Here is a 13,538-nt window from a genome sequence, read left to right as displayed (position 1 = left end):
GCATTGAGTGGTCACATGCTTTAGGAATTCCTAACTGCAAAACTGAAGCATAACAAGGTAAAATATTGCCTTGAAGATAGGTACCTGTAACACTTCCCAGGTCGAACTCGTCCAGCTCTACCCGCCCTTTGTCTAGCAGATGCCTTGGATATAGGTGCCACTACCAGATTCTCAATATCTGAAATCTGCAGCAAAGTAAACCAAAAAAAAAAAAAAAAGATTCAATCATAAGAAAGAGTAGACAGACATAGAATGATTTTAGATGCCATTTGAATCAATCATAATTACAATAAAATTTTTACATGCAAATGGGAAAAAATATGATATAAAATTATAGTGTAGCATGTTTCTATAAATAATTCAAAAAAGTTAAATTATCCCAACCTAAAGATGATTTACTTCATTCTAAACCAAGACCAATCATCCACACTTTAATCCCCCAGTAAAAAAAAAAAAACACTTTTTTTTTAATAAGCAATGAAAAATTTTATTACCAAAAAAAAAAAAAAAAAAAAAAAAAAACCTAGTACACCGGTGGTGTGCTAAAAGAGAAGTACAATCAATTCAAAATACAATGATCAAACAAGTGTAAGAGAGAAAACCAGCACTCCAATCCAAAAAAATACGGATAGAAGAAGGCTTTAATTTCTAGGGTATTCTGTTCACATCCGTCAAAACTTCTGGAATTCCGTTCTTGCCAAAGACACCACATAATGCAATGTGGCACAGCCTTCCAAAAAGAAATATTTCTATGCATCCCGAAAGACCCCTGCCAAGCCGCAAACATTTCAATGACTGTCATTGGCATAACCCAATGGAGGCCAAATAGCAGGACACCATATTCCATAGCTCCAAAGCTATAGGACATGTTACAAAAACAAAGCCTTATTATTAAAACTTTTGGGACCAGCAATGGATTCTCTATAAACTAATCAATATCAACCACATTTATTTTTTTCCATCATTCTCTCAGTTCCAAAATCATAATTGTTGTAACTTCCTTAATTAACATGTCCTTTTCTACTACTACTAACGTTATTTTAGGTCTTCTATCTCTTTTCGATCCCTTGACTTGAATCAAACCATTCTTCCTCACTCATGCATTAATCGATCTCCTTTGTACATAACCAAACCATCTCAAGCTACTCCCCCTTCTTTGGTATCTCTTAGCTATCAAGTTTTACAACCCATTCATCTTGAATTCTTTATTTCTCCTTTTACTAGACTTACACTTTATGTACTCTGTTTTAGACCTACTTAACCTAAAACCTTTAGATTCTAAAGCATCCCTCCATACTTCCAACTTTACATTGACTCTACATCTAGTTTTATCCACTAAGACTGTATCATCTACAAAAAAACATACACCAAGAGACTTCATCTTGATTCTTGAATGTATATAATAGTTCATCCATAACCAACAAAAAGAAATATGGACTTAAAGTGGGGTCTTTGATGCAAACCTATTGTGATAGGAAACCCACTTGTGATTCTTTCACTTGTTCTCCCATTAGTTACAACTCAGTCAAATAAATATCCTTACCCTTAATATACTTTAGAGAAACTCTATTCTTTTCTAAAACCTGTCACAAAACCTTTAAAGTGCTTTATCATACACTTTCACTTGGTCAATAAGAACTATATGGAGATCTAATTGCTTCCATGGTAACCCAAGTATAAAACCAAATTGATTATCCAATATTGTTGTACCTTTTCTTTGACTAGATTCAATTGCAATCACTATTTCTCAAAGTTTCATAGTGCGACTCATAAGCTAAATTCCACGACAATTTGTATATTTTTGATATTGTTTGTTCTTGTATATAGGTATAAAATTATCTTTCCTCCACTAACTAGGCACTTTGTTAACACTTAAGATCTTATTGACAAGCTTTTTTAACAATCCTATACTCATCACCTAAACACTTCCAAAATTCAAGGAGTACAGTTTTTCCCGTTTTCAATCTCCTCAATGTGTCATTTATTTTGATCATACTAATTTTTTTAACAAACCTATGTTTACTATCCTCAATTGAATTTCTTGTACAAAATCCATTAAAAATCATATCAACTCTTCCATATTTCTTTACTAACACTCTTTTGATCTTCATCCTTAATGCAACTTGATAAACTCCAAGTTTCTTGTTCTCATTTCCCCTGTCATAGCAAGTTTATAAATATTCTTTTCTCAATCCATCATCCCCAAACTTGCTATACATCTCATCATAAGCGTAAAATCTAGCCTCCCGAATAGCCTTTATTGCTTCCATCTGCGACACTTTATAAAAAAAAAAAATTATATAAGTAATAAAAAATAATTAAAAAAAGAAGGGTGTCACCTAAGTATACAGGAAGTACATCAAGGACAATACAAATCAAATGCGTAAAGTACAAAAGTCCATAAAAAGATGAATTGAAAAAAAAAAACGAAAGCCTAACATTGCAACCCAGTCCACTTTATACTTTTATATGTGGCATTGTCTCTACATCTAGGCAAGCTTCTATAACTCTCTCATTAATTTAAGGGTTACTTGCACATCCTCATTCCACCACCAAATCTCCTTAGGCCTTAGTTGGTACTCCTTGTCCTTTCAATTCTCCAAATACTTCCTTAGCCACTCTTTTAATAAAACCTTTGATTTCATTCCACATCTTTTCAAGAGCTTCATCTAGGCCCTACTTACCTTCTTTGATCATTCTATCTTTAAAAATAACTTGTTTCTCTTCATTCAAACCCCACCATTTAAATCTTGGATTTCCATGTCAAATATCTCTTATTTTCCAACATCTTCTAATACAAATATCTAGTCCCACCAACCTATGTTGATTGGTTATGGGTTATGCTCTCTTCTAGTCTTGCAATCTTTGTAATATCTACGATCAACTTTTCAAGTAACGATGAAAATCTATTTGGCCAACGTTTGTCCCACTTTTAAAGGAGGAATTAAGTGTGAATCTTCTCGAACCAAGTATTTACCAATATCGGATTGTATGCCATTGCAAAGTCAAAAATAGCATCTCCTAACTCATTCTTTTAAAATCACTACTATCTTTTCCAACATGACCATTCAAGTCTCCTCCAATAAAAACACTTCCCCATTTGGTACCCCTTGAATCAGTTCATCTCTGTCCTTCCAAAACTTTTGCTTAATGGCTTCTTCCAACCCTATTTGAGAAGCATATGCACTATGTTAATTGTTTCTTCTCCTAGGATAAGTTTTATTAAAAAAATTCTCTCTTATCCTCCTAATCTCAACAACTTCTTAAGGAATTTTATCCATGATTATCTCTACTCCATACCTATTTTTATCTTTTCTTGAAGACCATAATTTATATATGTATGTTCAATTCCTTTATATTAATCCCCTATCCACTTAATTTCTTGCAAGCACACCATATTTATTCTCCTCCTAATTATAGTATCTACTATTTCCATTAATTTCCCTATTAAATATCCTATATTCCAAGTGTTTATACAAATCCTATTCTCCTGGATTAACTTGTCTATCCAAAACCATTCACCAATGTAAGGGAACCTTGCCCATTTCTCAGTACACCCAAGTGCCTATGTAATGTGTCGCTTACAGGTAACACCCTAGTTAACCCTAACCCACATGTCATTACATATGGGAATCTAATGCAACACATTCCTAATAGGGGACACCCTAACACATATCTATATAGGATCCAATCATGAAAAGCAAGGATGTCAATACCGTATCGGAGGCTGTACCGGTATGACCACCGGTACGATATATTTCAGATACCGGTCAATACCGGTGTACCGTTTCGGATTTATCGCTATTTTATATAATAATAATAATAATAATAATTCTCTTAGAGCCTATCTCTTCTATGTTCTTTAGGACTTAAAAAGAATTTGTTAATACATTTAAAAAATAGTTAAATTTTTATTTATGACCCATGTAATCAGTTAAACCAAACTCCATACCACTAGAAGTCTAGAAGTTGACACTTGCTCATCTAAGCAATTGACTAAATAAAAAATAAAAAGTAATTAAAATTTAAAAGAGCAAAATAAGCAAGAGATAAGAACCATGGGAGAGTCACGTGGCTTTGGGAAAAGCAAATAAAATAAGTGGTTTTTATGCTTTTGGCGGAGAAACCAAGAGAAATAGGTACAGCAGCCTCTTATTTTATTTGCTTTTAAATTTTACATCTGCTCTCCCCCAAGCAGAGAAAGCTTCTCACAGACGTAGAGAAAGAATTTCAACAAGCAGAGCAAACGAAGCAGGGAGCGATTACAATGGCTAAAAAGAAGATCTAAGTGGCTAAAACGAAGAAGAAGATGATGATGTTTTTGATGATCTAGCAAGTTGATGCTTCAGTGATGGTCACTGGTTGCTGTAAGTTTCAAGTTTTTTTAAAAAAACCCAGTTATATTTGTACCGGTCCGAAACAAAAATACCGCCCGAAAAGCTCCGAAATTCGCCGGAATAGCCGAAACAAGCCGGTACACCCCGGTATTTTGGGCGGTACGATTCAGCCTTGTTTCTGTACCGGTTCAGGCACCGGAACGAAATATTCCGGCGGTACCGGCCGGTACGGTACGAAATCGTCATCCTTGATGAAAAGTGACAATTTTACGCTGCTCATCAACCTAATGCAACACTCCTTTGTCCAAGCCTGGAATTGGTTCTGAGAAAAAAATACAACACTCAATCATAGACACAAGTGGAGTTGGCAAGATTGATACATTTACAAGAAACAATTTTGCAAGGTGAAACATTCAAGATATGATGCGAGTATGAGAACTAATCATACAAGTACAACTACATAAATTTAAACATTCAAACAACAAATTCGTTACCGGATTGTAGAATCGCTGTTTTGAGAACCCACTATCAACAACATACACAATTCCCTGCACATAACAGAAGCATAAGGTTGGATGACAATGCACTTCCTGGTTGCTTTTAACTAATCACATCCAACAAAAACTGCTCTAGAGGGCAGAGATGTTACCTCCAAAGTTAACGATGTCTCTGCTATATTTGTTGATATCACTACTTTCCTTTTCCCTCTAGGAGTTGGAGTAAAAATCAACTCCTTATGGAAAGCAAAAAGATAGTCAGTGAATCAGAAATTTGACAAACAAAGACTCCATAGAAATCAGTTTATTGCACCCAGATACCATATTGATATATTACTAACCTGCTCTGCACGTGAGAGTCCCGAGTACAAAGGCAAAACAATTAATCCTGAAAAGGTAGATTGACTCATGATAATGTCCAACAAAACTTTTCATAATGATTTTGGTTATGTCTAATAGAATATAATCTTAAATACTAATCTACAAGATAAACATGTAATACTGCCAACTCAATAAAATCAAACTTAAAGCAGTGAAGCAGTGCAAAGAGCAAGCTCCCCTGTTCTTTGTTAGTACAAGTCAATTCCGGTGGTTCATGAACCATGGTATCATGTATTGTAATATGATCATGTGAATACCAATCAAAGGAAGAGTGAGGAAGCAAAATAATAATAATAAATGGACAATACCAACAGAGGATGTGGATCACTTACAATATTATGACACAAAACCTCAATTGTATTTAATAAATACAGAACCATCTACAAATCATGGAGCATCTAATAAATCACAACATACAGACACACACACATACACATGGCCGCATGATTGCATATAGACACAAACATGTACACATTATAAATATAGCTTGTGTGTGTATTTCAGCAAATTACAACTACTTTAGGATGTATACATGTAGAAACTACAAAGTATAGACATAACTGCTTTGTCATTCGAACCTGAAGATTTCTTTCCATTGCTTTGAGCTTCCTCATTAAGCAACTTGACAGCAGTATCAATATCATCTTGACCAGTAAGAAATACCAGAATATCACCCATGGGTTCCTAAAAGCAACAAATATAATTTAGACGATAAATATTCATGAAACAATATACCACTCTACGCATATTAAGAAGGCAATCCTCAACTAGGAAGAAAAAAAAAAACGCAGCATCTCATCAACTTTCACAATAATTTTTTTATTAGTAACTTCCACCAAAAAAAAAAAAAAATGAAACCACTGCCTACAAGGTTCTATGTATAGTCGCAGCTGGGAAACACATGGACATGGAGACCGATAAATAACTATGGTCAATAAAGAAGAAACAAGCTTTCAGGGAATATAACATGGTACATCAATTTACAATTCATTCAATAAAAATAATAATAAATAAATAAAAAAGTTCAGAGGACTTATGAATCCTTGGTAAGGAAGTCAATCCACAGTACAGTTCATTTGTAAAATTAAAGATTAATGCATTGTGGGGAGAAAACAATTTGGTTCCTCCAGTTTACAGTTTAGTTATAACCTTTCTTATGTAGTTCCTTGCTGTAGGAGCATCACCCTAAGCATATGTCACTAGCACAGATTCAATGTAGATCTGCTGCATATGTGATGTAATGGAATATCAAATCGATGCTACAACTTAATGTATGAAGTAGCAAGGGGTTACACCATACAATTTCAGTTAGGAATTTATTTGGAATCATTCCAAGGCAGCACCACCAAAGGACATGAAGCTTACACGAAGGGCGCACCTAAGGCACCAGAGGAGGAAAAACTAGCAAATGCAAAGAATCAAGGATCTTTAAGAAGGAAAGAGAGCTGGTTAGACATCTAAATTGGAACATGTACTTTTTCTGCTTTTTTTCCTTCCTTTTTTTTTTTTTTTGAAAGGGACACTCTAGTATGCAGCAAGTGTACTAGAAATCCTTAAAGCTAATAAGCTCTAGCTAAAATTTGCACTTCCCAATAAAAACAGGCATAAGTGAGATTGTGGGTTCAAGACTCACTGGGTGCATGTGTGACTTACCAATCCAAAATATAAAGATAGCAAGATAGAGAGAGAAAGGGACTAAAGAGAGAGAGAGAGAGAAAGAGATCTTAAGAAAATTATGAGTACCTGATTATGAATTGATAATACCGTTGAAACAACACCCTGAACATAGTCCGAAACAGGCTCCTCAGCAAAATGAATTTGTACATTAAACCCTCTACCCTAAAAGTTAAGCAGATTACAATGATATATCAATTTTATATCCATAAGAAATCATAATGTTACCTGAAGAAAACTACTGTAGTTCTGTAACAAAAATAATGATTAAATGAATTGGCATTCCAAATTAGAAAAACCAGGAAGGAGGGTGGGCAGAGAGAGAGAGATAAAATGGCAGTACAGTATACCTCAACTGATAGGATCGCAGGTTCCATCCTTGGTCTAAGCTCCTCACCTTCTAATCCTCGACGCCTTTTGCTAGTTACAGAAAAATAATAATAATAATTTTTTTCAATTCAGATGGTCAAAAAAGACAATATGTTTGTTGGCCACATACTAAGGAAAACAATTACTGTTGGTCAACCTAAGTTGAGGCAACAAAAAAAGGAAAATCAAGATAATTTTGGAACAAAAAAATATGAACCTATACAAGAATATGATGAAGGTGATAACATGTATTAATGAAAGCATATGAAAAATAACAATAGGAAGCACGCTTTGGTAGTAACAACTAGCATACTTTTACTTTCACTTGATAACTTTTTGTACAAGCCAAGAGCCAATAAAATACAATAAAAAGAATCTTATAGCTCACAGGAACTTTTTTTATAAGCAATAATATCCATTAAAGAAAAGTGCAAAAGGGGCACAACCCTAGTACACAGGAAGTATACAAAGGAAAAACCCAAGCAGGGAAAAAATAAAAATACAAAAATGGTTAACAAGAACTCAAAAGTTATCTAGGTACTCTAAAAATCTATAGTACTAAATAGGACCCCTTTACACTTTATATGAGTGGGCTACTTTGAATGGTCATCCCTTCTCTAGTTTACTAGATTTTTTGGATTCTTATAATATTTTGTAATCTTGATACACTTCTAGTACACTGCCTAAGAACAGGTTTTTGTTTCTTTTTTTGATTAGTAAAATTTACTTACTAATCAAAACACAAAAAGGTTTTATTGAAAAAGGTCATCGACCTTATGTTTAAATGGAGGAATTGATTTTGTAATCATTCACCAAATATTTTGTACCTTGTTCTATTATGTTTGATGTGAACTTTATGGATGGAATGCAATCAACACACTTACAAAGATGTGAAAAGTACAAGGGTTCAGTTGTTAGCAACCTTCACTAGTTCCTTATATTATTGGTCTCGCACATGGGGTTTTCTGAATAGTAATTCCATAGTGTTGTTCATAGAGCCCCCAAATTTTTTTATACAATTTTTTCTTATTGTAATTCTTTATGATTCTTCATGTCCGTTGTACATGAAGTAGTCTTTTTTTCAGAAAAAATTTCTTAACTATCAAAAAATAATAATATCTATTTTCTTTTAGAAAAATATGGTTAATTACCCCTGTAAGTTACCAAACTCATCAAAATTGGTGTACACTCATAGAGTACTCTAGAGAGGGTCTTTCTTATGAGTTACAAGGGTAGAAGAGTAAAGGTTGAATCTTTGTAGCCAAGATCATTGAAGTGTCTCAAAGGCACGAATTTCTTGCTAATCACTCTAATTTCTTAAAATTTCTATAGTCTAGGGTTTTAGAAATTAGGGATTTTACAAGATTAGAAGCATTTAAGTCAATTGATTCATTTGATTGTGTAAAATATCATACTTTGATGGATTTTTGGATTTTAAGGTTAGATCATTGACTCTAGGGTATTAATTACTTAATTTTTTAAGGGGATAATAAATAAATTGGCACTAAATATGATCTTAACATTAGAATTTAAAAATAAAAATTAAAAAAAAAAAAAAAAAACCTGCATATTTGGATTCTACTAAAACATAAAATGAGTGGAACCTGCCCTAGTTCGTAAAAATGAGTTGTAGAAAAAAAAATTTAATTGGAAAGGAAAATATGGAAAATTATAGAAAAGGATTAGTTTGAGAATATCTGAACTTGTGCCAATTAGAGAAGTTCTAAGCGTTGATGAGTTTACAAGTGATCTTGGATGTCATGTTTCATCCGTTACTATGTAATACTTGGATATGCCTTTGGGAGCTCACTTCAAGGCAAGACAAACCTAGGATCCCATTATAGAGAGAAAACATAGTCAACTGGCTGGCTGGAAGAAATAGCACTCATCAAAAAGGAGGAGACTCACTCTTATCAAAAGTTCACTATCTAGCCCAACTTTTTTTTATCTCTATTCCCACTATCTGTAGGTGTGGCAAGAAGATTGAAAGAATATTCGAAGGGATTTTCTTTGGGGTGGATTGGACAAGAAATTAAAATTCCACCTAGTTAACTGGAATATTTGTTGTAAACCAGAACCATGGCAACAGAAACCAAAGCAAGCCAGTGCAGAATCTAACTTCACTCTAAGTCTTAGAAGAAAACCTGGCTTGGAAGAAAGCAGACATTGATTTTGCTTCAATTGTAGCAGAGGAAATAATCAGGCGCAGCTCAGGTCGACGGCGTTGAATCTGGAAGTAAGTAATAATAAAATGAACAAAAAGGTTATAAACTCAAGAAAAAAAAAGTGGGGGGGGGGGGGGGGAATTTTACAGTTTTTAGTTTTCAAAATTTCTTGTGGTACCTTTTTTAGTAGACCAAGTAATATGTCAGTTGAAATGGACCTTTCATGAGCCTCATCAACCATTATGACACTGAAACAGTAGAGAAATTGAAGGGGAAAATATTACGGAAATATGATTATAAACAATACAACAGTTATTAAAAAGATAGACAATTATAGTTTTGCTGAACATAGTATACAACAACAACAGGCCTTAATCCCAAATTTATGGGGTCAGCTATGGATCCTCAATAGATTAGTTAGAATTGATCACAAAAAGGAAAAAGAAAACTAATAAATTATTGTTAGTTCCTGGACTAACAATCAAGTGCAAGCGACAATCAATAGAATAATTTTTTTTCATCGCTAATTTTAGTAGTTGGTTTTTGCATGTAAAATCTTAATGCACATGTATGAGCATTTGCAGACCAGCTAAAACCGACCAACATAAGTTAATCTTTAAAACCAAAATTTTTTTACAGAACCAATACATAAGGAACAAGGGAACAAAAGTAGATTGAGTTTAAAGATAGGCTGAAAACATGAAGGAGAATAATAAAAATTTCTAGAAGTGTACTCAATACCTATACTTGGTCAAAAGAGGATCATCCATCATTTCCCTCAGTAACACCCCATCCGTAAGAAACTTTATCATGGTTGTATTCTGTGCTGCCAAACCATGGAAATTCTCAGCAGTCATGACAAGGAACTAAAAAACAACAAAAGCTGTTGCACAAATTCTAGTTTAAAACACCAGAAATTTTCTAAGAATCATATAATATGTGCAAGATACAGCATTCTGATGTAGATTATGCTCTTATCACAAGAGAAGATTATCCTATAAAAGATTTAGTGAGAGCTTGAAAAGAAAGTAAAAGGTCTCACTGTATTTGTAAGATCTTCAAATCGAATAGTGTAGCCAACTTCCTCTCCAAGCTTGACCCCCATCTCTTCAGCCACCCTTGCAGCAACTGACTATGAAGCAATACAGCAAATATTTATAAGCAAATACCCTCTCATATGGTAAAACTGATGTTAAATGTTCAAACTAGAAAGTCCGAACTTAATTGCAAAGAATAAGCTTTCCTTGAATTTCTGCACATTTATGAAGATACGCTCTCCTTCTTGAGGACTTCTGTTGAGAATCATGCATTAGGCATCGTGCATCCTATACTATCCTATTATCCTATCAAAGTTACCTTTTTATCTCCCACCAGATGAAGCAAAAAGATTAAAGGTTGCTATAGCACAATAGAAATAGTAGCATACCCATACTCCCTCCCCCGCTCAGCCAATGAACTAGTATGTCATGATGCATATACACACTATTCCAACTGCACTCCTTAATTAGGCATAATATTATCGTGCATAAACAATATAGATAGTTTGACCAACAGATGCTACTATTTGATTATTGTCATGATGCAATGCAAGAAGAACCTCACTGACAAGAAGTTTCATTGATGAAGATCATTTCTCATTTCTCATTTTGATTGTTTGGTGTAAATAATATAGGTTAAATTATTAAATACGCCATTTCTGAAAAGTTTAAGCTCTTACCATAACTAACAATCTATCATGGTATAAAAGCATGTGATCCTTAGGGCCCGTTTGGATTGAGAGAGGAAAGATGAGGAGTGGAGGAGAGTAGAGTACAGTTAGCTGAAAATAGGTTAATTTTGGGTCAAATCTACTCTACTCCCCCTCAATCCAAACAAACCATTAGTTTGAACCATATCTCTACTCTAATTCCCATATAAAAAGTTAAAAATGCCATGTATTGGGCCCCACTTATTAAGGTAGAGTTTGAGCCCCAAATGTGAGGAAAGTGTTGAAATTTTGATTAAATGATTCAAAGGTAAAATACAATTTTAGTCCCTAAACTTTACCAAAAGTTCGTTGTTCAACCCTAAACTTTAAGAAATTTGTTTTTCGCCCCTAAACTATTAAAAATATTTTATTTTTGTACTTAAAAACATTTTAAAAATATCTTTTTTCATTCCTACACTGTTGAAAAAAACTCTTTACAAAGTTTAAGGATGAACAAAGAACTTAATTAAAGTTTAAAATTTAGGTAACAAAATAGTATTTTACCCATAATTTTAATTTACCATCTCCTAACAGACGCTACTTCTAAAATTACACCATCATTCTTCAATAAAATCAAGTAATTTTCAGATAATTGAATAATCAATCTTATAAAACAAAAACAAAACCACAATAATCAAAAAGTAAATAACCTGGACAGCCAAACGCCTAGGTTGAGTGCAAGCAATAACACGCCCACCATCAGCCCAACCTGCTTCTTTAAGGTACTGCCAATTTCTCACCAAAAAATAACCATCAACATATTGAATTCACTGTTACTATAAAATAAGCAAAGAGAAAAGAAGAAAGTGAACCTGAGGAATCTGAGTGGTTTTGCCACTAACAGTCTCGCCAACGATAACAGAAGTGGCGTGAGTTTCAACCAAATACAGAATCGCGGTGCGGTATTTATACACGGGAAGCCTCTGCCTCTGCTTTTCCATGCTTCCATAGCCGAATCCCGAAGAGGAAGAGGAAGAGGCAGCGGTGGACAGGAACAGAACTCCACCTTCTTCGTCGTCGACCATGCGAGGCTTCTCGGTGCCGGGCTTCCAGAAATGCGACATTGTCGTTTTCTGTGTTTTTTGTGTTTTCTTGCTACTACGCCGTCGTTTCGGTTCTTGCTTACTGCTTGCTGCTGCTGCTGCTACTCTCTTTTTGAATTCTGCTCTGAGCGAGTTCGTTTGGAAAGGAAAAAAGGGGCGAGGGCGGGGTTATGGGCCCGGTTTGAATTGGAGCGGGTCTCAATACAATAGCTGGCCCGGTTTTATATCAATCAACCCCTGCGTCAAAGTTTTGGGCTGAAAAGTTAGTCCAGGTGTAATTTTAGTTCTTGAAATGAGACAATAAATGTTGAAATTATACGCTGATTTTTTTTTTTTTTTTTCCTTTTATTGTGTCAAATAGAAGCTGAAATTTAAGTATTGAATTCATAAATATTGATTGGGTTGCTACACTCGTGACTTTGTATAACTCTTTTCTTTTTTCTTTTTTATGGAGAAAGGACTTTGTATAACTCTTATGTAAAATTACACCATCTAATAATTTTTTAATAGTAGGTTTCAGTTAGCTTAACTAGTAAAGTCTCTGATGGTTAAATAAGAAATCTGGGGTTCAATCCCCGCCTACACCAAAAGTCGAATGGTATTTTGATCTAATAATAAAGAACTATCATCAGAAGCGAAAGTCACTGTTCACAGATTATTCATGGAACCCACAACCACTTTATTCAGAAACAAATATTAAAAATGAGTCTCACGGTACTAGTTATACATTTAAAAATTATTTTGCTACAGTGTATTCAGTTTTCAGTTTTCAATAAAATAAATTGTATCCAAATGGACCCTATATGTTTTTTTTTTTTTTGTCTTAACTCTTAACATGCATGCCAAGATTTTGTGTCAGTCTAATATTATTATGTTCAATCAAAATATCCACCTTTTATACGCAATTTTAAGTATAAAAACTTGAATTTAAACTTTTTATCTATAACATAATTATTGATTTTAAATCATCTTAAAATTTTTTAAACATGTAAAGTATAAGAAAAAAAAAATCTAATCCAACGGTAAATTTATTAAAACTCGCACCCAATAAAATAAATTTATTTCGTAGTATAACTTGAACTCGATCTCATATATATATATATATATATATATAGACACACACACAAACACGCACTTCGCACATGAGATGAGGCTTTTTTTTTCTTATGGAGCAATTAGAGGAAAATATATAAAGAGAAAGCAATATAATGAAATTTATTAAAAACAAAGGATTTCCTAATTGAGTTTTGAGTGATTGCCTTCCTTTGAAATTAGTGGGAATATGGGAATAGATGTACATGATTAGATTTGTTTTTTAGAATTCA

General features: G+C 33.7%; 1 protein-coding gene across 1 annotated transcript; it reads right to left on the bottom strand.

The window, feature by feature from the left end:
• Positions 1-20: 20 nt before the first annotated feature.
• LOC115990531 (probable pre-mRNA-splicing factor ATP-dependent RNA helicase DEAH9) lies at positions 21-12,407 on the bottom strand. The gene is made up of 13 exons (XM_031114355.1): positions 11,983-12,407; positions 11,821-11,895; positions 10,466-10,555; positions 10,165-10,244; positions 9,602-9,671; positions 9,403-9,488; positions 7,240-7,309; positions 6,959-7,054; positions 5,794-5,899; positions 5,176-5,222; positions 4,987-5,070; positions 4,832-4,885; positions 21-185 (listed from the first exon to the last, which is right to left on the bottom strand). The coding sequence occupies exons 1-13, from the start codon at positions 12,232-12,234 to the stop codon at positions 21-23; spliced, it is 1,275 nt and encodes a 424-aa protein (XP_030970215.1). The 5' UTR covers positions 12,235-12,407.
• Positions 12,408-13,538: the final 1,131 nt, after the last annotated feature.

Source organism: Quercus lobata, chromosome 5 (genome assembly GCF_001633185.2).
Source record: "Quercus lobata isolate SW786 chromosome 5, ValleyOak3.0 Primary Assembly, whole genome shotgun sequence".
Lineage (NCBI taxonomy): Eukaryota > Viridiplantae > Streptophyta > Magnoliopsida > Fagales > Fagaceae > Quercus > Quercus lobata.
This window is presented reverse-complemented; position numbering and strand designations above follow the sequence as displayed.